Source organism: Passer montanus, unplaced genomic scaffold (genome assembly GCF_014805655.1).
Source record: "Passer montanus isolate IOZ18808 unplaced genomic scaffold, ASM1480565v1 scaffold33, whole genome shotgun sequence".
Lineage (NCBI taxonomy): Eukaryota > Metazoa > Chordata > Aves > Passeriformes > Passeridae > Passer > Passer montanus.
In genome coordinates, this window is record NW_024368041.1 from 3059102 (window position 1) to 3085939 (window position 26838).

The 26838-nt window shown below is 42.2% G+C and overlaps 1 protein-coding gene across 1 annotated transcript in view; it reads right to left on the bottom strand.

Annotated features, from left to right (window-relative positions):
- The window catches only part of EXT1 (exostosin glycosyltransferase 1), a 176851-nt gene that overhangs the window by 3798 nt on the left and 146215 nt on the right, over positions 1-26838 (bottom strand). Inside the window, 8 exon segments of the mRNA XM_039715416.1 lie at positions 314-474; positions 4139-4228; positions 7232-7327; positions 8005-8123; positions 9466-9598; positions 14962-15081; positions 18688-18795; positions 21434-21527. Coding sequence (XP_039571350.1) covers positions 314-474; positions 4139-4228; positions 7232-7327; positions 8005-8123; positions 9466-9598; positions 14962-15081; positions 18688-18795; positions 21434-21527 — 921 coding nt within the window.

A 26838-nucleotide genomic window follows, 5' to 3' on the forward strand; every position in this document is an offset into this window, starting at 1 on the left:
TATGCTACAGGCCATTCAGCCAAGCAGCATAATGAATTCAGGAACTCTTTGAAGTATGTAATTCCTGATGTTAAAAAGAGCAGCCCAACTGCCTCAAAACACAAGTGACTTCAAAGAGACCCAACAAGTGCAGTAATGATTACCAGATCCCCAGAGCTAAACCAAGAACTTAAATTATTACCCCATAAAAAGTAGACCCATGTACTATCTTCCCATTTTTTCCCCTCCCCAGAAGAATGTTCTTCACACCCCACCCCCTCTTTACTATTTTGTTTCACACACAAGAAGGATAGCAGATGCTCTGGATTCTTACTTGTGGTAAATAGCAGCTCCTGTCAATACCATGGAATAGTCATTAGTCCATTTGGAGGTATACCCCCACCTCTCCTTAGTGTTGTCCCAGAAGTGACTGCGTGCAGGATACCCTACAATCCTCTCTGGAAAGCTCTGCCAAACTGTAAAGGCAAAATCCACCTGTGGACAAAGGTACAGACCAAATGAATACCAAAACTGTTTCAACAAATGTCAACAAAACAAAATACTACATTGCCACTAATTCGCAGTTCAAAATCTTGGAAGTGTTGCAAAACAGTAATTCTGTGTATTCATCAGTAAATTAAACTGACTGCTTGACATTTTGCCCTATAATTATGCACATTTTAATGGTTCCTGTTAAAGGCAGTCTAGAGCATCACAGCATTACATTAACATTTTCAAGCTTGCCCTTTACATATCAAACCTTTTCAAGTTACAGAAAGAATGGGTGTAGGTGCATGTATTTATATCTCGATGCAATACCAAGGGTAATAGCCATGTGGTAAACTTAAATTTTTGCACATCTTTGTGCATTGCACCTACCATTTTATCACTGTTAACACAGAGTTTGGAAAATCAGGAGTCAAGCACTTTAAATGGTAAAAGTGGCTCAGTGAAAATAAAACAGTCAGTGTGGAGTCCTTTTATATTTTCCAACAGTTTTGAGCCTTCTGAAGACCATGTCAGTCATACTTTCAAGGATGTCAATATGACCAAAAAGGTTGAAGATATAGCTTAATAAAGAGGAAGATAAAATTCCCATTTAGTTAAATTGCATAAGGAGCCTAAACTTTATGAAAAATACTTTATATTGTATGAGCCACAAGAGCATGTCAAATGCTGCCAATGGCATTTTTTTATTTTATTGTCTTGCTGTAACTATTCTAATAACTCAAATCTCTGAGAATTGAGAAGTGACAGGGCATTGCTACCCCATGATCCTACCAAACAAAATCTAGTGATATGAGGTAAGGGAGGATCAGGGTAGTCTGTGAAATGATTGTCAGCATTATATTTGAGAAGAGTTTGGGAAAAATATATATGGAAAGATTTTATCAATGGCTGGCAGTCCCTCCCCTTCAACTTAGATTTTGGAGCTCAAGCTAGACTGAAATTTTTTAAGAGTTATACACAATTCTTATTGTCCTAGTCAAACCCAAAAAAAGAGGGCTTTGTTTCTGCACTGCACATTAGGTTCCCCTCAATACCAGAGGGACCTAAAATTTCACTCAAAAATGTTTGAAAAGCCTTCCAAGAATGCAGTCAAAGTTAAGGGTGTAGAGGTTAGGTAAAGAATAGCTGCTTTGAGAACAGTCCCATTTTGTGTTGATTACTGTCAGACTTCTCACATTTACAGTGTTTTTATGAAACAGAAGAGTCACACATGGGCTGAAATACAAAGTTAGGGCTGGTTATTTCCTTTAAAGTTATTTCAAGGAATCTGAGGCCAGCCATAGACAATGTGCACAAACCAGTCACCGTTGTGATAGTTCTGATCTCATCCAAATCAATACCACATGAAAGAACTGAAGGGTTTTTTCCCTATAAAGGCCTTTCCCATAAAACGTGACATCTGTTTTCTTTAGAGAAGTCTGAGAATCTCAAACTTAAATAAATAATAAAATTGCTGCACCTAGTGCCCTCTCTTGTGCTTTCAACTATATGCCCTTGCACTTAGGGAGATGCACTGAAGCAACCACCCCAAGAGAAAAGTCCCTTTATTAAAAAAGCCCCTCAGGTCTCATCCTAAGTAATTCCCAGCAGCACTGCCACTCTCGGCTGATCACCAGGAAAACCCAGTCAAGCTGGCAGTCTCTTAAACCTCTGGATCATGACCCACGCTGATTCCTAATGACTTCCCACGCAGACACCCCCCTGTGCCTGTGGAACAGCTCCTCTCACAGAACAATTACGCGTCGTTCTCTTGAGAATGGAAAACCTTTCCTGCGCCGGGGTCAGACAGCCCAGAGGATGTGCCTGGTGACTGCTGCTCTCAATGGGAATGTGATTGTCTTTGACCATCTTTCTAAACTGCCTTTTCTGGGCCTTGTAGCTGTGCCACCACCACCCTCCATGAGTAGCTAGTTTCAAAGGAAATGTCACATCACATTGGCGTAAGCTGTACCATGGGGGAAGTGAAGCAATAGGGAGTTCTCTCTTCAAGCAGAGCAGAGCTGCTGGTGCTGGCACCCTGGCAGAGATGTGCTGGAGCTGCAAGGTGGGCTCCAGCAAGAGCTGGCCAGCTGGTTCTGTCTGCAGCACAGAGACCAGGGGACTCATAAAGCAAATACCCACTGTGCAAACACACAGGATCAGCTGTAAGTTGCTCCAGGAGCAACAAAAAAAAACAAAGCAAAGTAACAAAGCCACAAAGAAAAGTGTAGGCTGTCTCACACAACACCAAATATTTGTGCTTCAAAATGTTTAGGGCAAAACATGGCCAAGTCGAATGAGAAACACTATTTATTTCATATTTGATATGTGTTCCAGAAGCCTGTAGGACTCTGAAGTTTGTAGTAAGACTAAATACCAGTTAAAACAAAACAAAGCCTCAAATCCTCAGGGAATCCACAGGCTGGGTTGCTGTAAATACCCTGTCAGTGCAATGAAGTCCCTTAGAGGCATTACCATGATCCCCAGGGCCACTGACATGGGACCCTTCATCCTGAGCAACAACCTGCTTAGGAAGTCCAGCCCAAGGAGAAATGTCTTTTACTGCTTTGGGGTTTCTGTGGGCTGTGCAGGGCTTTGCACACAAGTGCTTTGGCAGCAGCCATATTTTAACTCATCTAGCAGAAACTACCAAGGTTCATCAAACAGGTTCAATGTCAACTATTTCTTTCATTTTTGAAGGAAAGAGGTCTACCATGGCTGTTTCTTGAGCAGACTAACCACAGCACATCATCTGTACAGGGGAGAAGAGCAGTTGCCATCTCATGCATTTAGAACAAATTCAGTGACATCTCAGGGTATATAGCAGTGACTGAAGACTAATGTTACACATTTCTTCACTGACATTTAAGTACTGGCAGCATCAGTGAAAGATCCCCATCACTGACAGAAATGCATTTTTATGTAGGTGAAGTGGGGAGAGCAGAATGACCATGGACATGGAGGAAAAAAGGGAAAACAAAAGAAAATCGAGTTTTTCAAGCTATTCCCTGGCCATCATTAATAATGTATTTCCCAAATATTGCACTCTATATAAACTGTCATCGGTTTCCCTTGTGGTTCTCAGGAAGAGGTTCTAGAAATCAATACTCATCCCAGTTGTAAAAATTGGTTTTCTACAGTATTTTTCTTTTCTTAGTGCTATCTTGCTCTTGGCACAGACACTCGAGCACCTAAACTAGCAAAGATCTGCAATTTTATGGGCTGACACAATGGGGAGGGAGCATTCCTCAGTGAAATCTGCACTAGGGTGGCAATGCTGTCTTTTGGAGTGATAGCAGTCCCCTTCTGCTGACGAGCCTTCCCCCTCTACTGATAATGTGGGGGGGAAGCTACCCCAATCAGAAAAGTGAAAGCAGAATATTAAAGCTGACTGCTCTTGGCTGCCCACACCCGCCTGCAGCTATGTTACTAAAATAATAAAGAACGGAAGAACCATATGCTAATGATGAGCCAATTAACCAGGGCGAGAAGCTCCTCTGATGGCAGGCAGTGGCAGGGCTGCTGAAACAAGTGCAACACGTAAAATCTGAGGAGTGTAGCAGGAAATCTTGTAACATTTGCTCATTGGCAAAGGCAAGAGAAGAGCGTATCTGCTGTGCTCAGGCTGAGCCCAGGAGCCAAGCAGACTCCCAAGGTGACAGAGCCTTACCTCAGTGGTTGAAAGCACAGTGTCCTCATCCAGGCTCAGCACTGCATCTGTCACTATGTTGTCATAGGGTAGGAAGCGACTGCTCATAACCTGTGGGTATTCAAGGCAGAAGGGGAAGAAATAAAAATCACTTGAAGGACTCATTTCCAAGGCAAATACTTAATTTTATTCCTCACTCTTATTTCCTCTTGTCTGAGGTAGGTGGCATATTTCTGTCTGATGGAAAGGACTCTTCAGCTCAAAAGTGAAGGAGTGTCATTTTTGTCACCCCAGCAGTCCGCCTGTACCTTCCATCTGAGGAGTAATTTCTGAATAGACCTCCCACTTTGCAGCAGGCGGCTTTCCTTTAGTGACAAACTGCACTGGTCTTTACTGATAATTAGATGTACCTACAGCTTCTTTGTGGAGGATATTTTCCCTGGTGGCTAGGACTGTCCCTCTGCTCTCCTACAGGGTGTGAGGATCAAAGGTAATGAACACTGAGAAGGACTTTGCAGCCTTCATAAGCTTTCACAGCTGGGAAACCAAACAGCCCAGGCTGTGTGTGAAGGATGAAATACTACCAGGATGGTGCAACATTCTCCATCAGAAAAGGAGAATATGCTAAAGAACTTGAGCTTTTAAAGCTCAAATTGAGCTTTATCTGCATGAAGAATTATATAGGCATTGTAGCATTTTAAGAAGTCACGTTCTTAAATGGCCTTCCCGTACCTGAAGGGAGCCTGAAAGAAAGATGGAGAGGGACGTTTTGTAAGAGCATGTAGTGACAACACAAGGGGGAATGGATTCAAACTGACAGAGAATAGGTCTAGATTAGGTCTTAGGAAAAAATTCTTTACTGTGAGGGTGGTGAGGCACTGTAACAAGTTGCCCAGAGAAACTGGGGATGCCCCATCCCTGGGAGTGTTCATGGCCAGGCTGCACAGGGCTCTGAGCAACCTGGTCTAGGGGATGGTTTCTTGGTCCATGGCAGGGGGCTTGGCACTAGATAATCTTTAAGTCCCTTCCAACTCAAACCATTCTATATATAAAAAAACTATATACTGAATAAGCTTTTAAAAGATATAGCAGGACAGTCCTCAAAGTAATAGGAAATAGATGGAAAAGTTGGATCAAAAAGATAAGAGCAAGAAATGAAAATCTGCATGGTTTCTTTATCAGACTAAATAGCACCTTTTGAGAACTGAGGAAGAATAACAAGGACACAACACATTTTGTTTCCCTCATTTGCTAGGAAAAATAGCCTGGTTAGTTACTAGACTTCTTTACCAATTTACTATGCCAAGAAAACACTTCAAAGGTCAAGCCCAGTAAGAGGAATCCACTTTATGGAAATAGGGACATAACGAAGATAAGAAAGAGAAGTTTTAAACAACCCTCCTAATTGACATGGTCAGTCTACATCCCCTGCAACCTGTTTGGGAACAGGTCTTTGGAATCTATGCCTTGATTCAGAGAAAGATCTATCTCCATAATGAAGATGTTCACAATATCTGTCTGGAGAGCACCCCTCCATCACTGTGATGGCCTTGGTCCAGGGAGGCAGAGCTCTGATGAAGAGGTGATCTGGCTGGGGCTGAGGGTTTTGCTTTGCTTACACTAAGACGAAGCAGAGCAAGCAGCCAGCAGGAGACCCATGTTCTCATCCCTAATCTTTTACAGACTGTGCAAAAAATTTAAATAGTACAACAGTCAGGACTTGCCATGTATTTTTTTAATAGCTAAAGTACCATTTTGTAAAATGGGTGTTATAATATTTGATTTCAAGGGAAGAGTAAAGGTTTGGTAAAGGCAGGCCACCATGATCAGCTGCATGGAGTACTGGTGCCTGCCAGCATGCCTTGGCCAAGTTTGGAGATGAAAAGCAGTTCCTTTGTGCAACCTTTGAACTGTGTTGCTCTGGTTCTGCAAACTTGGTCCAAAAAACCAGCTCTGCACATAAGAAGCTATTTGGAATACACTGGGATATTAGCGGGAAGAGACTGTCCACTATAAACACACCTTTATGTACTCAGGAGACTCATTTGTAATCTAAACAGTGCCTGGGGCCAATTTCTACAAACATTACAGAACTGGTCAGAGATTTCTCCTCTATCTCACCTCTGCTAGTTTTACAAAAAGAAAATAAAAACACCCAGAACATTCAAAAGTCTCAGAAATCTCTACAACCTTTCTTAGCCCTGCAGCAATTCTCCTGATACTGTTTACATGGATAGCTAAGGCCAGAGCCTTTAGCTGCCAACCTTGCAGGGCTCTCTGTCTCTTGTTGAGGTGACAAGGAGAAAAGACCAAAGACAAGATTACAAATTCAAAATAGGACTGTACAGGCAAACAACTAAAAGTTCCCTTTGCCAAGCAGAGCTCTGGAGCCAGCTGACAGAGACTGCAGAGAGGTCCACCTCAAATCTGTTCCAGATTCTAGAAGCAGGAAGTCTTGCTACTCTCAGACCTGCATTTGGAAAGGATTTATCCACTTAATTCATAATTTAAAAAAGCTCTTTTCTCATCTAATGGCATCTATTTTCACTTTGTGAAAGTACAAAGAAGACGTGTATTGCACAGCAAGAGATGACATGGTGATTTTGTTCCCACACAAGTGTTCCACGTCCTTTCCTTTTTTTTTTTTTTTTTGATGGCAGCAGTACCTCTCAAGGCCATAAAAGAAGATAATTTTCAAAGGCAAGTTCTCATTTTTAACTCTGCTTTTGAGTCCACAGCTGACCCCCAAGTCTTGCATGTGACTTCTCAGACTCAAGGAGTGCAGCTGCAACACTACATTCATGCACCTGCAGAGAGATGGAATCTCCAACGATGGGGTCAGCACTATCTGCTGGTGGGGTCACATTTCAAAACTGGGTCCCACCTGTGAATCTCAGATTCAAGGCATTAATTGTCATGCTGAGGATTTCTGAGTGCACAGGGCCCATGCATGAAACAGAAATCTGCAACTAAGCTGGTACAAAAGGCCAAGGAATAGAAGGAAGCTGTCATTTTGTTGAGAACTACAAAGCTTTCACCAAAGCCGCTGGAAAAATAAATTCCCATCCCATCAGAGAATGCAGGCAACCTTTTACCATGCTCCTCTCCACCTACCTTGCTTTCTCCTTCAATGACTATGACAGGCACAGAAGTGGCAGGCCAGCGGTGTTTGGCTGGGAGGGGTTTATCACAATTCCATAAAACAATAATCTGAAAGAGAATATTGGACCATGATCAAAGACCTTTGTGGATTTCCAGACAGACATGTTAAATTCAAGTTAGGATTTTCAAAATCAAAAGCTATGAAACAAATCTGCACAAAAATAACACTTCCTACATTCATTTCACCCAAGCTGACTACTTACAATATATACCCTCTCAGGCAAATACAGGTTGGACAGGAACTTGGGAAGTCTCCGTCTCAGCCACACGATACAGATGGGACTGATTTACTGTGGCTCTCATTAAAGGCAAAACTGCTTGTGACACTCTACTGCAAGAGGGTGCTCCTACTGAACTCCCCAGGGTTTTATTTAGAGAAGCCAAAGTCCTGGCACTGATGAGATTAAAAGTCACAGAGGAAGGAAGGAAGATCGTATAACGGCTCTTGAGGCATAGGTATCCCTGTGCGGTTTGCAGCACACACAATGCGGGACTTCAAAGTGCACTCATTATTTTACCTGTCTCATGTAACAATGGGTTTAATTACTATCTCTATTCCACTCCCATTATACTCTGATTTTTTATTTCCCATGCAGATAGGTCATAGACTGTAGAAATCTCAGAGGAAAGAAATTGAATTGAAACAGGACTGAGTCACTAGGCTCCACATTCCTGGCAGAGTGGTTTGTCTCTGCTGTGACTGACAGCCAAACAGTGCTGCTTACCTGTGCACAGTACTGGGACTTGGCTACAGCAACCAGGAGTTTCAGCACAGGCTGAGATTGGGAAACCAGGGGAGTTACTGCGTGGATAACGGCAGTGAATGTGGAAAGAGGCTTCAGACCTGAAGTGAAGAGAGACATGTTCAGTAAAGACAAAATCGCCCCAGTTATTACAGATTAAAGGACTTCGGGGATGGAAAAAACAATCTGCACTTAATGCAAACCTTGCCAGGTTTTTTTAGGTCATCTCCCTTCCTCTCAGATATCAGATGCTTCAGAGGAGATCACACTTCCCTTTAACTCCCACTCTGCACCTTCCACTCTAAAATACTGGACTCCAAAACAATTATTTCCTTTTCTTACTCACTGTTTCCACAGATGTTCTGCTATCTCTTTTTTTCATCCAGTTTGTCCCACAATATTGACATCTAGTTTGTTCAGCCAAATGTCTTTCTCGACACAGACTCTGTTTTGCTGCCTGGCTCTGGATGCTTGATGTTTTTTACAGATTATCTCCACAAATTCCAGAAGCTTATTCATTTTCCTCAGTTCCATTACAGCCTCTGTCAGATTTTTGCTCTTTCTGGGTTGATTCCTATCCACATGCATCTTCAATTACATCCTGAGCTGATAATTCTGCTTGCATCCTTGAATTCCATTTTAAAATTTTTGTCTTGCTATGAGTTCCTTTTTTGCCTGGAATAACACATCCTACTGGCACCTACCCTTCATTACTGCTCTCAACCTCATCTAAATTCATCAGTGTGGGGGTCATAGTCGTTTTTCATCAGAATTAGCACAGAAACCTTCTTCTCCCTTTTTTAACACAGTAGCTGTCAATTTTTAGCAGGTAAGCAGTACAGATCCACACAAGTGGGATGGCAGAGGCTGAGCCAAAAGTAGCAGCAGTCTGGTAAGCAGGATCCCTTCAGCCTGGAGGCACATTCGCCTGCAGAACTCATTCTTCAAGCTCTGCTTCAGGAAAAAGCCATGAACCTAAGCCCTATTCGTTCCTTCTAGTGGGATTTGTATGAAGACACATAGTATGCAGAGTAAATCCATACCAAGTGTGCACTCCAATAAAAAGTGTCATGGGTAAATTACCACTTTTCCAATTTGCCAAGCACAAATAAACAAAGAAAGGAAAAAGCTATTCCTTTTATGTCCCTTCAGGCCACGAATGGGTCAGCAACTCAGGCATTAATTACCAGCAACTGAAAAGTATGAAGGAACATACTTTTTTTTCCCAAACAATCTCTGCAAGCAAGAGGCACATGGTGCATGTTGATGAGTCAGAGATGTTACAGTCTACAGTGGGCAGTGAAGATTGAGAGAGGACAAATGAAAGGCATCATTAAGTAGAAATGAATGGTAAGTCACTTGGCACGTGCTATTCAAAGACAAAACTTCAAAATTCCACTAGAAATTCCAGATGCTACTACATTATAGCAAGGATTCACTCACCAAGATTAGCATAGTAGTAAGGAAAATCTCCCAGATATGAGGAATATTGTGGCAGTACAAATAACCCTCCAGGATGTTTATTCCATATTAAGCTGTTACGTGATATGTGCTTAAATATTCTGTCCTGAATAATCTGGAAAACAAGAGAAGTAATGATTTTTAAATAGACTGTCATAGTCACTGGTAGAAGCTTCAGGGACTCCAGCTGACTGGAATCATCACCCATTCTGCAAAAAGCTGAGGCACACAATTTACTAGACACTCCTCCTTGATCTCTCATAAAAGGACTCAGAACCTGCACACTCCGACACCACTTCAGCAGCTCAGGTTTTGTGCCACAGGTTTTAGAGCACCTGATTAGTTTCTCTGGACATGGGGACCATACAATTGATTGCATTTTATATTTCAAGTGAAATATTTTGTCTATTTTAGTATCTTAGCAGTTGTAAGCCTGATTAGTTCATTGTCAACTTTACTATCCAGAACACACAGAAGATAATTATTTCAAGATGGCATTAAAAAACTAGGTAATATTAGGAGATAAGGAGAGTATTCGAAACCAAAAAGACTTTCAGCAAATCAGGCTGCACTAATTATTAATTTTTTCTTAATTATAAAGGAATATTAGCATTCAGATGAATCACTGATTCCACATCTCAGTTCTGTAACAGCTCCTTGTTGCATGAAACAGACGATCTTTTCACAACTACTCTCTGACTCTGCAGGGGGCCAAAACCAGAGATTCTCAGATTTTTAAGGTCAGAACAGATTGCTAGGTCATCTACTTTATCATCTAGAATACCACAAGCAAAAAAAAAAGAAAAATATACCAGGCCATACAATTATTGTGTATTTATGAAATTACAGTTGTTTCACATTGGATGCCTGATTGCAGGAACAAGAGTGGTTCTTACACTGATAGGAAATCCTTTAAACTTCTTTCAAAGGCAAGATTCAGTGGTGGGAATCTCTGATAGGACATTCAGCCTCCAAAGGACGTCTAACTTTCTAAGTGCAATACATTCCTGAGCCACATATTCTTACAGATTTGCCTTCTCTTGGAGCATTAGAAGTAAGCAGGTCTGGAGATGGAATGCTCAAAAGGGCCAGTGAGTGGTGAAGGATGAATTTTCCCCCAAGCTGGCTAAGCAGGAATGCCTTGCTTTGTTCTGAAGCTCATCTTTTGTCATCTTCCAAGGAGGTTTTCATGTCACTGCCAGTTCAGGCAGTCACAGAGCTTGAGTGCCAAGAACATGTTGGCTGTTCTAACCCAATGTCTTCAGCCTTAACACAGATGTATCTGGGTGAAGCTTCATGTCTCTGAAGCTGGACTGAAGTGTAGGAAAACCAAAACACAAGCAAAAAGACCCACCACAAGAAGAACAAAAGCAGCTGCTGCAGTCTAAGCAAACGAAAATCTCTGTAAGCTAAGTTCAGGGACATTTGGTCAATACATGAATAAGTATTGCCACAAGCAGCAATTTTCCTGGAATTTTTGATTGCCATGACATGAAAACATTAAAACACCAGTTACATTGTGTTAGACAATCCACTGCTGGTGGCAATACATGTACTGCTAAACTGGGGCAGATGTTAAATGCATGCTTTTCTGAATTTTGCCTACAGCCAATTACCATAGCTAATATGCAGTAATTCACTCACATGAGTAAGTTAATTTAACTTTTTGTTTTGGAATAACAGACTTAGAACTGTAATGCCATCACTGACAAGAATGTATCTGAATATTTCTAGTTGAGAAGTTAGGTGTATCAGTTGTCAGATCTCCCACATGGCAGTGGGGACAGGAAAAAACACAGACAATGACTCAATGACTGTTGTTTACCCAACTGCCACTAAACAAGAGAGAACCTGGAAAGTATTTATTTTTGAGTGTTTACCACGGAGTATAAATACTGCAGCTCCTCCCTCTTGCTGTCTCAGAACTGGGGCAGAACTGGACAAGTAGAAGTCTGTAAATTTGCCTGGCCAGGAGGTTTACAGGGGAGGTGGAGTTTTCTGGGCACTGGCAGCCAGCAAGGCTCAGGGCAGACACGCGGCTGGCGTTCCAGCGCAGCTCCAGGGGCAGGGCCCCGCTGCCACCCCAGCACCCACAAAGGTGCTTAGGAGCCCCTCGGCCCCACAAACCTCTCCCCAGTGCTCCTGCATCCTCCTGGGGAGCTGCAGAGGTGCTCCACCACAGTAAAAAATGGATCACTAATTCAGCACTCTCCTGGGCCTACATACGAAACCTAGCTGTGTGTCAGGACAGAGGAGGAAAACATGGCAGAAAGAGAACTAAAAAGTGTAAAAAAAACCTCATGGAGGACACAAGGAATTAAAATGTAGAGTGTACGGTGTTGCACATACTGCAGAGACAGCATCTACCTGGTCTCTCCAATGATGAGGCATGACAGGAAGTTTAATAAGGGAAGAAAGGGATTAGGATCTCTGGCAAGATCTTCTTCTTTTTGGAATGCATTAATCGTCCAATATTTTTGTCCCCTCATCCTAACACTTCAAAAAGTTCACGCGCTGCCCTAATCATTGCAGCTTTTCAACAGGCCCTAGCCATGCATCCAGCATTTATTTTCTGCATTTTGTGCTGTCCCTCTCCCCATCTCTTCCTGAGTGGAGGACTGGGCATGCTGTGGGTTTGTTTCAAGAGAAGATGAAGCTGAAGAAGTGCACATATGCTGGAGCATGCATCTGATGGTGCCTGCAGCAGCCCACTGCTGCACTGCCCGAGCTCCCACTCACCAGCCTGCAGCAGGCACTCGTGAGCATCACTGCCTAACCCTCCCCTTGTCCAAGATCCTGGGCAGCTCCTCTGTGCCTGCCACAGAGGGCTGTTGGCCAAACAATTCAAACATCTTATTTTGGGCTATCAGCTGCTTGGATTAGGCCACTGTGCTGGGGCTTCTTCACAGTGGCTGCTACAGGGCTGTGGTTTGGGTTTGTGTTAAACACAGGATTGATACTCTAGAGATGTTTTTGTTATTGCTGAGCAGAGCTTGCACAGAGCCAGGGCCTTTTCTGCTTCTCATATGGCATGGTGGTGAGGAAATTGGGGCTGCCTGGGAGGCTGGGAGGAGACACAGCCAGCACAGGTGACCCAAACTGGCCTAAGGGAAATTGCAGACCAAATGACATCATGGTCAGGATATAAAGTGGGGGGAAGAAGAAGGAAGAGGAAGACATTTGGAGTGATGGTGTTTGTTTTCTCAAGTCACCATTACACGTGATGGTGCCCTGGTCTCCTGGAGTGGGAAGCAGTGACTTAATTTCTTGTTTTGCTTCATTTTTTACGTAGTTATTGCTTTCCCTACTAAACAGTATTTATCTCAGCCCATGAGTTTTCTGGCTTTTACCCTTCCAGTTCCCTCCCTGACCCCACTGATGGGAGAGGGAATGAGCAGCTGCCTGGGACTTGGCTGCTGGCTGGGGGTAAACCACAACAGCCACCAAATGCTGTGAGATGATCAAGGAACTTAAAATGTGATTTAAGGTTTCCAGAGGAGTGCAGAATAAAGGGCTGTGATGTCCTTGCAGACATCTGATTTGGTGAAGATTTTTTCTGTGCTGATATTCTCAGACAGGGACATACATTGGCATTGCAGTTAGTGGGCAAGTGATTATTCTGATGATTTCTAGAATCATCAGAGCATTCTGACACAACAGTATTACAACAGAAGATGGATCACATCCACAAAAAAAAAAAAATCCTGCTAGGAATTTACTTCCAGGCATTAGATTTTAAGAAGAGGATATACAGCTTGCAGGTTTCAAACAACAAAAGTCATTCTCAACTATATTAATCCTTTCCTAAGGAAAGTTAACATGGGATTTAGGCAAGTTGAAATGTGAAAGGAGTGAAAAAAATCCCTCTTAGCTGTCTCAAAAGATTGAGAGTCCAACAAAAAAATCTCAAACCAAAATCAGTCTCCCAAACAGATGAAAAAACTGAGAACATCAACACCAGGCATACATTAATTGGTTTCATTAAACTAAATCTTCTGGGAAGACTTTTGTCTTCACCTTGTTTTTTCTGCTCTGAGCAGAAACTCCAGCTTGCTGGTTACCCATCTGCTTCAGCTTTAGAGGTTTTGTTGTCCCTTGGGCTCCTGAAACCACATGGCCAATGTGTCCCAAAGCAGCACCAAAGACACGTGTGTGAGCACTGGAGCTTGATGTGATGGACACCAAGGCTGTGGGAGCTGCAGGTTATGTGCCCTGGAGTCCAGAGCCAGCACAGGCAGGAGAGGGGCAGTGGGGACAGCTCTGTGTCCCTGTCCTTTCAGCAGCTCCTAACAATAACAGGGCACATGCAGGGAAGGCACAGGATGCATGAGGCACCTGGTGGACTCTGGGAGCACTTCTGTAAGGGTTAATTAAACTGTGAGCAATGGCACATGGTCTTCCACCTTTGTGAGTCTGATCCTGGTGTGGGCTATGTTAATTATCACTACCTCATCAGTGCTTATGAGGAGTTTGAGGATGAAGAGCAGTTCCCAGCAGGCAGCACAGATGAAGAGATGCTCTTCTGAGGACCAGGGGCTCTACAAATGTTCCCTGTCTGGTTTTCTTACTGGCATGAAAAAACCTAAGGAACTGCCTTGCAGCATCTGGAGGTTGATCAGCCATGGGCACTCATTTGCAGTTTTCAGGGAGAAGCAGGTACAGCAGGAAATGTGGAGCTTTAAAAACTGTACATTTCAACTGTGCACAAAGACAGGTGCAATTGCAGAAGCATTAGCATAAGACGAATGCATTTGCACCTACAAAGTGAGCCCCTTTCAGTGGTACAAATGTGTCAAAAATTTATGTGAAAAATTGCAAAACAGTTAGAAAAGAAACCTGCTTTTGAAATTGCAGCCTGGGCCCTACTTCTGAAGAGCCTTTCATCTTTCCCCTGTCTCTGAATTCAGAAAGGATTTTCTCCACATTTGAGATCATCTGTCTCCCCTTTTAATAGCAGTCTAATTATGATTATCTATCAATAATTTATAAGAATGATCAGGCCTTTCCCTTCTCCTGTGTGTGAGATAACACATGGCATTTACACCCCTCCCTTTTTCTTGAGCCAAATCAATATCCCCATCAGGAGGCATCAAACTGTTAAGGAATGGTCAAGGAGCTCTACAGTAGCATTATTTCCAAAAAGAATTCCAGAAAGGTTCCTTAAGAAATACATTTACTACCAGTGACAAGGATAGTGATTCACAAGCCATAAAGCCTTGCAAAGTCAAGATCACACATGACAACTTTTCCATGTGTTGGGTAGCTCCCATTTTTCACCGTGTCAGTTTTCTAATGTGGATTCTGATAATGAAGAAAGTATTTCCTTAGGGGAGAAAACTCATCAAGATGCTGAGCTTTTTTCCTAGTGACCAATTGCATGTCATGAAAACCAAGGTCTGAAGCCAGCTGAGGACAGGAGCAGCTGGACAGGTACGGAAATCTCACTGCTTGGCAAGGTCCCAGACAATTTTTACTTACCTCTAGTGTAGTCAATACAATCTTCTCAACTGAAGAAAAATAAGCCTCCCACAAGAACTGTGTCTGCTGTCTAAGTGCTAGGATTTTATCCTGATGGATAGACCTGATTGTAGAAGGAATCTGTAATACAAGATGTAATATAGTCAGAAGCTTTAGAAACAACACAATCTCATCAAATGAATATGCTGCTGACAAGCCCTCTCCTCCATTAGCAGGTTGTACAGCTTCAGCACTCCAGTCCAATGGAGATGTGTGTCAACAGCTAAAATCTTGATGTAAAACCAATGAGACACAACCCTTTATAACCTCTGATACTGAATATATTAATTTTTTTTAATCTGCTTTCTTTTAGTTTTTGATTGTTTTATGGTAATGAGTGGTGTGGCACAGTAAGGAGCTCCTCCATGCAGCCCTCATGCTTTTCATCCCACAAAACTCTTCATGGACTAGTATTTTAACAACCTAGTACCTGCAGGGGCTGAGAGTTCAACAATAATCCCCACATTCCAAGTATATTAATGGGATCTGGAATTGCTTTTACCACAGCATGGCAACACTAAGTGTCCTAAGGAAAACATAGCAACAACTTAAGTAAGACTCCACTTTTTGGGAGCCTGTGGATCAAATTGCATTTTAGTAATTACCTTAGGTGGAAAGAATAACATCTTCCACAACATCTGTTATTCACAAGGGAAAACAGTGCTCATTTTTGCCCTCTTTCCATAACCTACACATTAACTGTTGTATAAGTTGTCTTATAAATAAACACTAAATTGTCCTGCTGCAGCTCTTTTCTATTAAAAATGTAACTGCTCACTAGAACAGAAGGGAAGAGCTTCATGTCTACATCTGTCACCATCCCCATGTCCCTCTCAAAACTAAGGTGTGTATATGCTATTTTTAAAGTTAGGACATTGACCAAGGCCTCCAGTACAACTTGGACAATGCAAAGTGACATTATCAAGGGGATTTAACTGAAATTTGCTTCAGTGATGAGGGCTAGTCACAGCACTAGAAAGGCATTTAGAATATGTTGCTGCTTTGTGCTCATCTTTTTGTAGAAATGAACAGTTGTGTTCACACACACACACAATCACTCAATCACTTTTGTGATTTCTAACTGCAATCACAGAATTGTTTAAGCTGGAAAAGACCTCTAAGCTCATCGAGTCCAACCACTAAATTATGCCAGCTTGTTCTCAGATACTGATGTCTCATAAATCTTTTACCTGAGTCATTAGTTAAAAGCAAATACCTGGGCTGTGTATTTGGTCCTTGTGCCTTTCAGCTTATTCTGAAGTTTGCCTGCATCCCACCACATTCAACCCTCTCCTGACCAAAACATCTGCTTATTCCTGAAATATTCTGAGAAGAGGTGGTGATCATTATTTGCTTTCATGTGTTCCCAAATAAAATGATTTCCCATGAAACCTCTTTCCTGAAGAAAATGTGCAACTTTAAAAATTTACATGCAAAAAATTTTCACAAGAACCACCAAATTCTTTACTTGCAGAGTTTGCAACTAGGTCTGGCCACTTTGCCCATGGCTCCATTGGGTGCAGTGTCAGATGGGCCAGTATTTGCTCTCTCAGCCCTTCAACTCTTAGACCATCATCTTAGAGACACTGCTAATATAACACAGACTTTGGGCTTATGAGAGTCAGCACTGCAGCAAGGTGGAGCAGAAGAAAATGGTCAGATTGCCCAAGATAAGATGCTGCTGTATTTCCCTCCCCTGTAGGCCCTTTAAGTAAAACATAGGTCTTTAGGTAAAATACTCTCTGCAAAAGTAGCATGAAAGACAGAAGCTGAAAATGTGTATTGGCACACGTCTAAGAGATCATATAACTATTGATGATGTGCTCCAATAAGGATAATAAACATTACCTGTACTGGCTGCACAGATGTGTATTAATCACACCCAGAAACATTATTAGTAGCAAAGACAAGATTTAAGTCAGTTTATAGTGGCAATACAACATTTTCTCAATAAACATTTAATGGCAATATGTGCAACCTCGTGTGTGTGCATACATGTGCAATCCACCCATAAAATCAATACTCAACCCCCACTACACCTTTTGAAGGGGAATGCTGCTCTGACTATGAAGGTTACTGCATGAAGTTATGATTTTACACACCATACCACGCTCCTGAGTGCCAGCAAACACAGTGTCAAGGTTAAAAAGAGCCTTGATGGGGGCTGTTACAACAGCTGGAAAGAAAAATCAGAGCTCCCATTTTAAATGCATTTGCCTATTAATCTACTTGTCCAGAAAGACAGGTGGGGAAAATGATGTATTAATACTAATCCAGCATGATTACATTGGAATTATTAGAACTTTAATAAAAGGTCATTTCAGCAATGAGTAGTGGGGAGGGAAAAACCACCCTGCACAAATAAATGCAGAAAAGCTCCCAGTACTATGATGAGGAGAATATGCAAATAAAAACATCCGAGTTGCTCTCAAACAGGAAATGAAAAACTGTAACATAACAAAAACATTTCCCAGAGCAGACATTCAGGCCCTCTGCCAGCTCTTTAAAAACACTGTTAATAACAGAGCAGTAGCTGTTCAATATGGAAGCAGCTGTGTGAAGTGAACGAATGGCACGTTACTGGAAAACACGAAGATCAGCAAATTATTATTATTTAAAGAGAGACATAATTTTGCTCAGAAAAAATGTGCTGTCCACAGAAGCAAAAAATCAAATGGCCCTTTTATATTTGCAGCTTGTATGACATTAAGTATAATAGGCACCACATTGCAAGGCTTACTAGACCAGCTCTTCACAAATATTTACTTCCTTAGACAAGTTAACAGCCATTTGATGACACTGCAAAGACACTTTGTTTTGGGGTGCCACCACACCTCTATCTTTGAGGGCTTCTCTCTGTGGAGGACACTAAATACAAGGATTAAAAAAAAAAAAAATCACACTTAGTGGCTACTTTGCTACTTTGTGCTTATTCCAGATCTTGTGGATCTCAGCCTTATGCTGGACAATGGCACTTTGGGAAAAAAAAAATTTCTCAAGAACTTCTCTTAACATGAACTTCTCTGCAGAATTTATGTAATATATTTGGCCTGTAATACCCTCTAACACAGCTGAAAGAACCAAAACAACCATAGTGCATCTAAAACCAAAGCAGAGCTGAAAGTAGCAGAGAATTTGTAACTTCTCAGCCCATTTTTGTTCTATGACCTCAAGATTCACAATAAGTGACATGAACACTGCTACAGAAAGCAATGCCACATGGTCCACACATCAGAAAAGGAAGAGATTCTGCTTCCCATCAAATTGTTAGATGGTAACTCCTGCCTTAGAAAATACCTGCTTTCCTGAGGGTACCCCTGAGGATAAACTATTTTTTAAGGACTGGGGCAGAATCCACCCTCAAACGTTTTCCCTTTCATCACAGTACCTGGGCAGGTCAACCTCAGATTGGCATCCAAGTGCTCCACACCAGAAGAGATTTCATGCCCTTTGCAAAAATACAAGTCTCCTGCACTTAAGAATGTGGCCTGGTGGCTGCAATGACCTTCAGGTTAAATAATGAATGATGTCATATTAAATGAGCTCACAGCCAGTCTGACATAGACAATCCCTGCACGATCAAAAAATCTTTTACAACTCTGACCTTTTGGATTCATCTTCCCTGTCCATTTAGATGGTGGCAGCAATAATCAAGTGATGGGCTGAAGGCCGCGGTCTCTTTCTTACCTGTAATAACAATCTCTCATCGCCGATGATGGCAGCTTGGTTCCAATCAATCACTTCTGAGAACGGCAGCTCCCATCCATTGCTGAGCATGACCGGGACGCAGGCAGCCTGTGGGCACAGGGACACACCACGTCAGCAGGGCAGCTTCCAGCTTCCACCAGCACCCTGACCCCTTCTCTGCACCAGCTCAGGGGAGGCAACATGGCAAAGAACACCAGAAGCCACAGCAGGGCAGCCCAAGTGTTTGTAGTTTTCCATTTTGGGCTTATTCATGAGCACTGAAAGGTGGGGTTTGCACCGACAGTGGCATTTGCAATCTGGTGCTTACGCTGCCAGACAAGGGCAGAACTGTTCAATGCAGCAGATGGAGCACTGGAGAATTTAATACAAAATGCTGTATTCCTTGCTGCTTTGTGAACCACTTAGCAGGGAGCAACTTCCCTAGCTTTTATAGTATGTTACTGACAGCCCTACAGAAAATACAGATTGTATTTAATTCCTCACCACCTTTCCCATGAAGGAGTAAATTCTCTATCCTGTTTGGTATCAACTCTCCAAATAGAGGCAACTGCACAAATACAACTCGTCTGTCATCACCTGTCTACAAAAAGAATTGTTGTATGTCCTAAAACAAAAAAAAGCATACACATTTAATGTCTATTTCTTAACAGTATGATGTAAACTAATTAAACTTTTACGAGTTTTACAAGTTCTTCTGCACTGGCAGTTTGTGAATACTTAGCAAATAGGTCAGTATTTCCATAAACAAATGATCACCACTATGTTCTGGTCAGCTCAATCACAACATAAGATCCAAACTAAACACCTTCTGACGTGATGAAATAACCTAGTACCAGAGGATTTTTATCAAACCTGTGCGCTGGTTCAGTTTCTTTTGGATCAAACCAAGCTTAAGTGCTCTGAGTTTGGTCCAGACTAGGGTTAAGGCCTCCCAAAAGATGGTATAAAGGGGAATCTTTCAGACTGCTGTGCCTCCCTTGGTAAGATGCATCATGCAGAGCATCTTAGACTGGTCAAATCTACATTATAACAGTGATTATTATGTGTAAACAACTGTGATCTTCTGTAAGGAATTATATCAGTGGATGAAAAAGGCCAACCAGAAAAAACTTAGTAATGTGTTTGAAACATTGCACTAATGTGGATTAGGACTTTCAACATCACCTGGATCCAGACAGAAACTGGGAATACATGATTACTGGTGAATACTGCTGCTAGCCTGATAGTGAAATCCTCAGTTGCCTGCATTTTATCATTAACCAGGAGCCCACAAGTGCTGTGCAGTGAGGTACACTCCTTGCTTTCTCCTCCTGAGGTAATGTATCTAATAGAAGCTGCATGACTTTGAGCCCAGACTACAGAAGAGCTGAGGAGTGCTCTTCAGGAGGATCTGAAGTGACTTGTCATCTCATACAAGCCAGTCCCACTTCTTCCTCTGAAGAGACTGGAGAGAGAACAGCATTTTTCAGGCTATTAATCTTCTCTTTAGTGGGAGAAAGAGGCAAGTGACAGTCTAGAACTTAGATCTCAAATTTGATTGCACGTGTAGGGTTAAGTGGTTACACCTATGTGTCCAGGGCATGTAAGGTATTCAAAAAACCCATCAAGGGTTGGCAGACATGACAGAGAATCTACTGGAGTCCTTCTAGAGAAGCAGCAGAAAGCCAGAAGGGTTTTGGGGTACCCTGGGCTTCTAAAATGACATAATATACCTACACTTAGGTATGTGAATCCTGCTCAGCACTGCAGTGAACAATCCTCTCTAACAGTGGCTGGAACATTTTATGGTTGATGATGAAAAGGGATGGGAGGTCATTCATTAACAGCTTTACTGTCAATGCTGTGACACTTTCCAAATGGCAAAACAACAAGTGGAGGCAGGACCTTGTAAGGTGTGTTCATTTGCCATTTCACTGAAACCAAGCACCTCCTTCTTTCCACTCCAGCCTCCATGGAAATTCAGATGCCAGACCCACAGGGGAGTTGCAACATCTCACAAAATGCTCTCTATGCTTGACTGAAGATCCAGGATTAGGCTGATGTTTGTCCAAAAAAAAAAATAAAACAAAACCCACCAGACAGGCAGAAGGTGGAGTAGGCAGGTGTCAGACTTGACCACTGTGCTGCGTGGCCACAGGGACTCTGGAGCCCTTTTGTACTGCCTTCTGCAGCTGGCCCACAGTAAAAAGGGGATCACTAACCAAAACATTTTTTAAAATGTGAAGGATATTCAGGTGCTGTCCCAGACAGCACACGCACTCCCTGAGATCAGCTTACAGCCACTTTCATGTGAAGTTTCCATCTGGAGCTTTAACAACTCCAGGCCACCTTCTGTATGTTCAGCAAGCACCATCTCAAAACTGGCAATGCATAAGCAAGTCTGTTTTGGCTAAGTGAAAACAAAAAGCTGTTTTTACTGCCCCAGGGCTTAGGTGTAAAGGCCAGTGTCTCCCAGGGGAAGTCTCAGAGCTTGACAAAATACTGTTCTTAACCAATCTCTCAGCCTTTTCCTGGAGATAGAGCAATCCAACCTTCAGATGAGTTCAGTGCCTCAGCCCCTCCTGGGAAGAAGCTGCCAATTGCTCCAGAAGTATGAATAGAGGCTTTCGCAAAGTGGATTACTGTCCACTAGGGAAATGAAACACATTTCCCTCCTCCCCACCTCCCTGCTATTGCACACTGAATTGCAGCCAGCGTAGTCACTGCTTTCAACTGCAGCTCTTACCTGCAAGGCTTCCAAAAACCTGAAAGAGCCAAGCCTGCGGCCACGGGGAACCAGACAGAAAGTGGCATTGTGCAGCATTTCACGGTAATCATACCTAACAAGAACAGGGGAGAAAAGAGAAAATTCAATTAGCAGTGAGTCCTAGAGTAACTGGGCGTGAAAATGCAAACAGCTGTTGAGACACATCTGGATAAAATCATCCCCAACCAAGACCGTTCAGCACCAGGTTAACTAACTCTCTCCATGCATGTGTGTCAACCTCCTCTCTGGCTCCCTTTTTGTTCATCCTCAGGAGCAACCACCATGGGAGAATGCTGGGGAGAGTGGTAATGAGACTGATAAGGAAGGAAGTAATTTTGCCTTTGCAGTAATGAGCCAGTTCTGTATAAACAGTGTGCGACTTCCAAGAACAAACGCACATTAAATATTTTGATACCCAAAGCATTGTTGCAGCACTTCTGTGACCCTGATTTCTATTCAGATTTAGTCAAAGCCATGCATAACTGTGTTCACAAAGGTTTGTACAAAGCAAAAAAATATTCAAGCTATGCCAAAGAAATATTTCCTTATCAAGCAGGCACTAAAAAAGGGATGGGGGGATACAATGACTCACTTGGTGGTTATTAAGTGTGGAGAGAGGAATATACGACCAGATTTTAGCAATTAATCACATAGCTACAATGATCCATGCTTCTCTGAATGAAAGTGCTGATAGACACTTCTGGGGTTTTTTTCCAATTACATCAATCACCACAAAATCATTCACCAAAACCACACGTCAAATCCCAACAGTTTCCCGCCTGTTATTAGCAAATTGTACTTCTGAAAAGCCCATGGCACTGTGAATGGCATTGACCTCATCTGAGTCAAAAAGATCCAGACTGAACACCCTCCATTCTCCAAAGTGTCCTGGACTCTGCACATAGATGCTATTTTGACAGCAACTTGTACCACTGAATTTTTTTGACACCAATGGTCTAATTTTACCATGTCCTGCAGGCAGAACAATTTTTTTTGGATCTGTTTTGTGTCTATGTGCACACATATACATATATACATGATTGTATTTTACATACGAAGAAGTTAGCATCTATGTTTATATTCTCACACAGGCCAGACAGATGGGAGTAAGCCAATTTTCAATTATAAGCTCTGTCTTTAGGAAGAGACATCTTGCAAAGGCCCATTTGCTTAAACAAGCGTGTATAGCTAATTTGCACAAGAAAAGGTCACCGTGAATGGATTAAGATTATCTCCACTGAGAGTAAAATAAAACCCCTCATTGCATTAATTAAAACTACAAAACAGACTTCAAAGTCCCTTTTTTCTTTTGAATCCTATCTCAACTTTGGTTAAAAAATATATATACATATTCTATCTGAGTGGCAGCTATTTGTTTTTCTCTGTGTGGGATAGAGATTGGCAGCCATGTCCCAGCTCACAGTCAGCACTGACACAGCATACAGGGGAAAATATTAGGACTGGAATACAAAAAACCCAAATTTTTTAAAAAGTTGCCATTTTAAAGCACTCCTTTTTTACATATTGAGAGGTCTGAGGCTCTTTGCTTTTACTGTGTATTGTAGGACAACAAATGTTAATAAATACCAAAAACAGAATACCCCACAGGGCTAGAAAACACCAGTCAGAAGTTCCCCATCATTAGCTAGCTAAAAACATAAAATCCTGTTAATACCCCAGAATGCAGCATTTTCCACAAAACATTGATGGCGAAACCAGAACACGAAGGAAAGCAGAGAGCAAGGCCACTGCAAGTGAGTCTTCCATAGCCCAGTGACATCCTATACTGGGCACCTTTTCTGTTATATCTAACTTGCTGGTATCAGTATAGATTTACAAAGGGAAGAAAAAACGTAAGAGGATTTTGTTGACCATTTTCCACCTCGAAACCAGTTAGCATCTTGCCCCCATTTTAGAGCCTTTTAAAACTTAACGTGTGATTTATTGCAGAGGTCTGTAATAGCACAGTTCCTGGTCATCAAACAATTTATCTACATCGTAAGTACACAGAAAGCCCCATCCTAACCTTTATGTATGGGCACAAAATAACTACTCGCTTCAGGGAGGACCCACAAATACAGAAGGAACAGATCCAGAGTAAAGTAATATCCATCAAGAGCTGCTGAAGTGAGTGAATCACACCAGAGATTCTATTGAACAAATTTCCCTGCAATTTCAACCAAAATGCTTTAAGGTGACTCAATGGGATCTTTGAGCTCAGTGATAAGGGACCCATGCCCACTTTAAACCCCTCAGAGACCACTCTGGGATCAAGCATCTATTTGAAATCTGCAAACATGAGGTGTTGTTTTTACTCCTTTGAGTTCATGGGTAGCACACCAAGCAATGGGAGCACTCTGCCTTAGCTGGAAGACAGAAGATGGCCCAGCATGTTTAAATACAAATTTGGGAACACTTTTTGTGCAACACATGTAACTACCCCCAAACATTTCCGTCAGGCTGCAAGCATAGCTTTGTAACTGGAAGCATCACTTACAGAGGAAATAATGTACATGTACCAAACAGTATTCCAGAGTCAAACTTGCAGCAGAGACCGTTTCTTTTTTTTGTTGTTTTTTTTTGTTTGTTTGTTTGTTTGTTTTTTGGACTGTCAGGAAGCATTTGGAAGAGACCTTGGCCACAAAAACATCACTTGGTAACTGAAACTCCAGCCCACAGGCCATGGTGAGGACAGAAGGCTCAGGGCAACTTTCACTGTCAGACTTTCACTGTCAGACTCCTTCCCATTCAGCCCAGACAGAACCATGCACACAGCAGCAGGTTTGATTTTTGCCAGCATTCTGACAGGGACTGCAAAATGTTTATGTACATTTTCTACCATAGTAGAAAGCATACAGCATTACACCTGAAAGCATCTCTGAGCTTTCCTTAACTCAGACTTAAAATACTTTCAGTGAAGTGAGTGAAATAATCTCTATGATTAAAGGTAAGTATCTGAGTTAAGTACTTGCTGGACTTGAAATTTCTCCTTCACTTGTCCAGGAGAGAAATCAGAGCTGGCACAGACTTCCAGCAACACCCTCTCAGCTGGAGTACTGATGTTGTACTTTAAGTACCAATCTGGCATTTAATGCAAACATCAGTACTGCATCAACAACGGGCTTTATTTCCCCACTATCTCCACTGACTAATCTCAGCAAAACCTCAGGGAGGCAATCAAGCATGAGAACCTCCACTCACAACTGGAGGAGGCATCTTAAGCTATAGAGAAAATAGTCAAGTGTTTAGAAGAGGTTCTTCCAGGGTTTCCTCTCATTCTTCTCCCCAGCAATGGGGGTTAGATCTGCTTCCAGAACTACTTATTACCATTAGCTGGTAACATCTGAGGATGGCAGGGACATTTGTTACGGTCTTCCAGCTTGCATTGCTGTGGCTTCTGCAAACTTGGAGCTGCCAGTGTGTGTGGACAGCCCTCCTTTACCTGCCTACAGAGACCCTCTTTCTTTACCCAGCTGCGGAGGTCTTTCAGGCTCCAGAAAATCAGAGCAAAGACCAGCACTGCAGAGCACTGAGCAGGGGCTGGCTGGACACTTCTTCCTTACTTGTGCTGCTTCGGTGTTGCACTACTTCTGGCACTTTCCTTTCCTTCTGGCAGCTTATCTTCCCTAGCATTTACTGTAGAAAAGCTTTTAGAGGAGTCCTCTGCTTTGCTCAGAAGGTATTTATTCCCACAAAGTTCCAGGTTTCCACATTAGAAGACTGGCGGGGAGTTGGGGCACATGCTTATTGCTCATACATTCCTGATTTCTTCATTCTGCACGCTTGCACAGAGGTAGCATTTTACTGCCAATTTTAGGGTCGGCTTGGCCTGGGTCTCAGCTGCAGCATTCAAACGTTAAAATCCAAAATGCATATGCCTTAAAAATGACAGTTGGGTCTTCACAACTAAAATAGCTAAAGATTTAATCCAAAGCTGGCATCCCTCTATAAGTATTAGAGGCATGTTTTATTAACTTTCAGGCTTCTTTTCATGATGATTAAGTATACCTTGTTCACAGCTAGTACCTTTTTAGGCAGCATAAAAGAATAGCTCTATTTGCAATCAATTCTAATTTATTCACAACTTAATTGAATTATTCCCTCCCTGCCACCACCCATAGTTGAGGAAATATGTTTGGCCCCATCGATCACCCAGGTGTAAACACTGCAGTGCTGTGTGGGCAATTATCCAGAGGAGAAACACTGCCTGGCCAAACCATTTTAACTCCTTGATCCAACACAGTGTCTGTCTTCCCCCATCCCCCTTTTTTTCTTTTTTTTTTTTCTTCTGATGTGCCGACCATGTCAATCAGCACATGGATTAGAAAGCTGTTTGGCATTCCTGGTTCTCCATTATCCCAAGGAGCCCTGGCAGGCTGCAGGAGCTCTGCATTGACTAATCAGCCATGCCATACATTCCTTCCTACAGCTTAAGCATTTCCCCATGTCACTACACTGTAGAGACTATAAACTAGCCTGGGAAATATTTGCACTATCAATTTTAGTATAAACTATTTTTTTCAAAGCCACTTCTTAATCACTACTGATTGAAGAGAGGTCTAAAATCTAAAAAGACTGTTTCGATCAGCAGATATGTCTAGATGCAGTAATTATCATAACACTTTATCTAACTATATGTCACCTGTCATGTAGACAACATGTTTTTTGACAGGATACAATCACCATTCCCGTTTCACAGATGAAACCTGAGACACAAATGACTGGTGGCTTCTCCAGCAGCTAGAGGGACCTTGAGAATGCTAACCACAGCATCCTGACCTTACTTCTTCCTCTCTGGTGGTGCAGCATTCATTCAAATCCAGCTGCATGTTATGGCTATTAAAATTCAGATGGAAATACGGGAGCAGAACCCAAGCCAAATACAACAGGTTTAACTCAAATCAAATGCAATGGGTTTAACCCAGCAGTACATATTTTAACAGTGCCACACATAATCCATCTTCTGGAAGATGCTGGAGCTCATCTTTGGCAGGGACTATCAGCACATTCCGCTGAAGATGTCAGATGTGACTAGAGCTGCTTTTTTACTTCCTGAGCCAAAAAATTGTGATGGCACTTAACCAACTATGTCCAAGGCTCCCTCTCTGAATCTGCAAACCCATGAATGCACACTGCATCTTCCAGAAGTTTCTGTATCATATAAAGTACTACAACAAAGACAGACAGTAAAACCTGTAACACAAGGGTAAATAGAAAAGTGTTTCTTGGTTTTCCAGTATATTACTTTTCAGCTATTAACCAATTGGCCATTTTTCCATATGCAAATGCTTAATACAGATGGCTCTGAACTACTGGCTGGAAAGCCTGAGAAGAAACCCCACTCAGTCACACGGAGCGTCTCGTTGCTTGGTTTCCACTAAGGT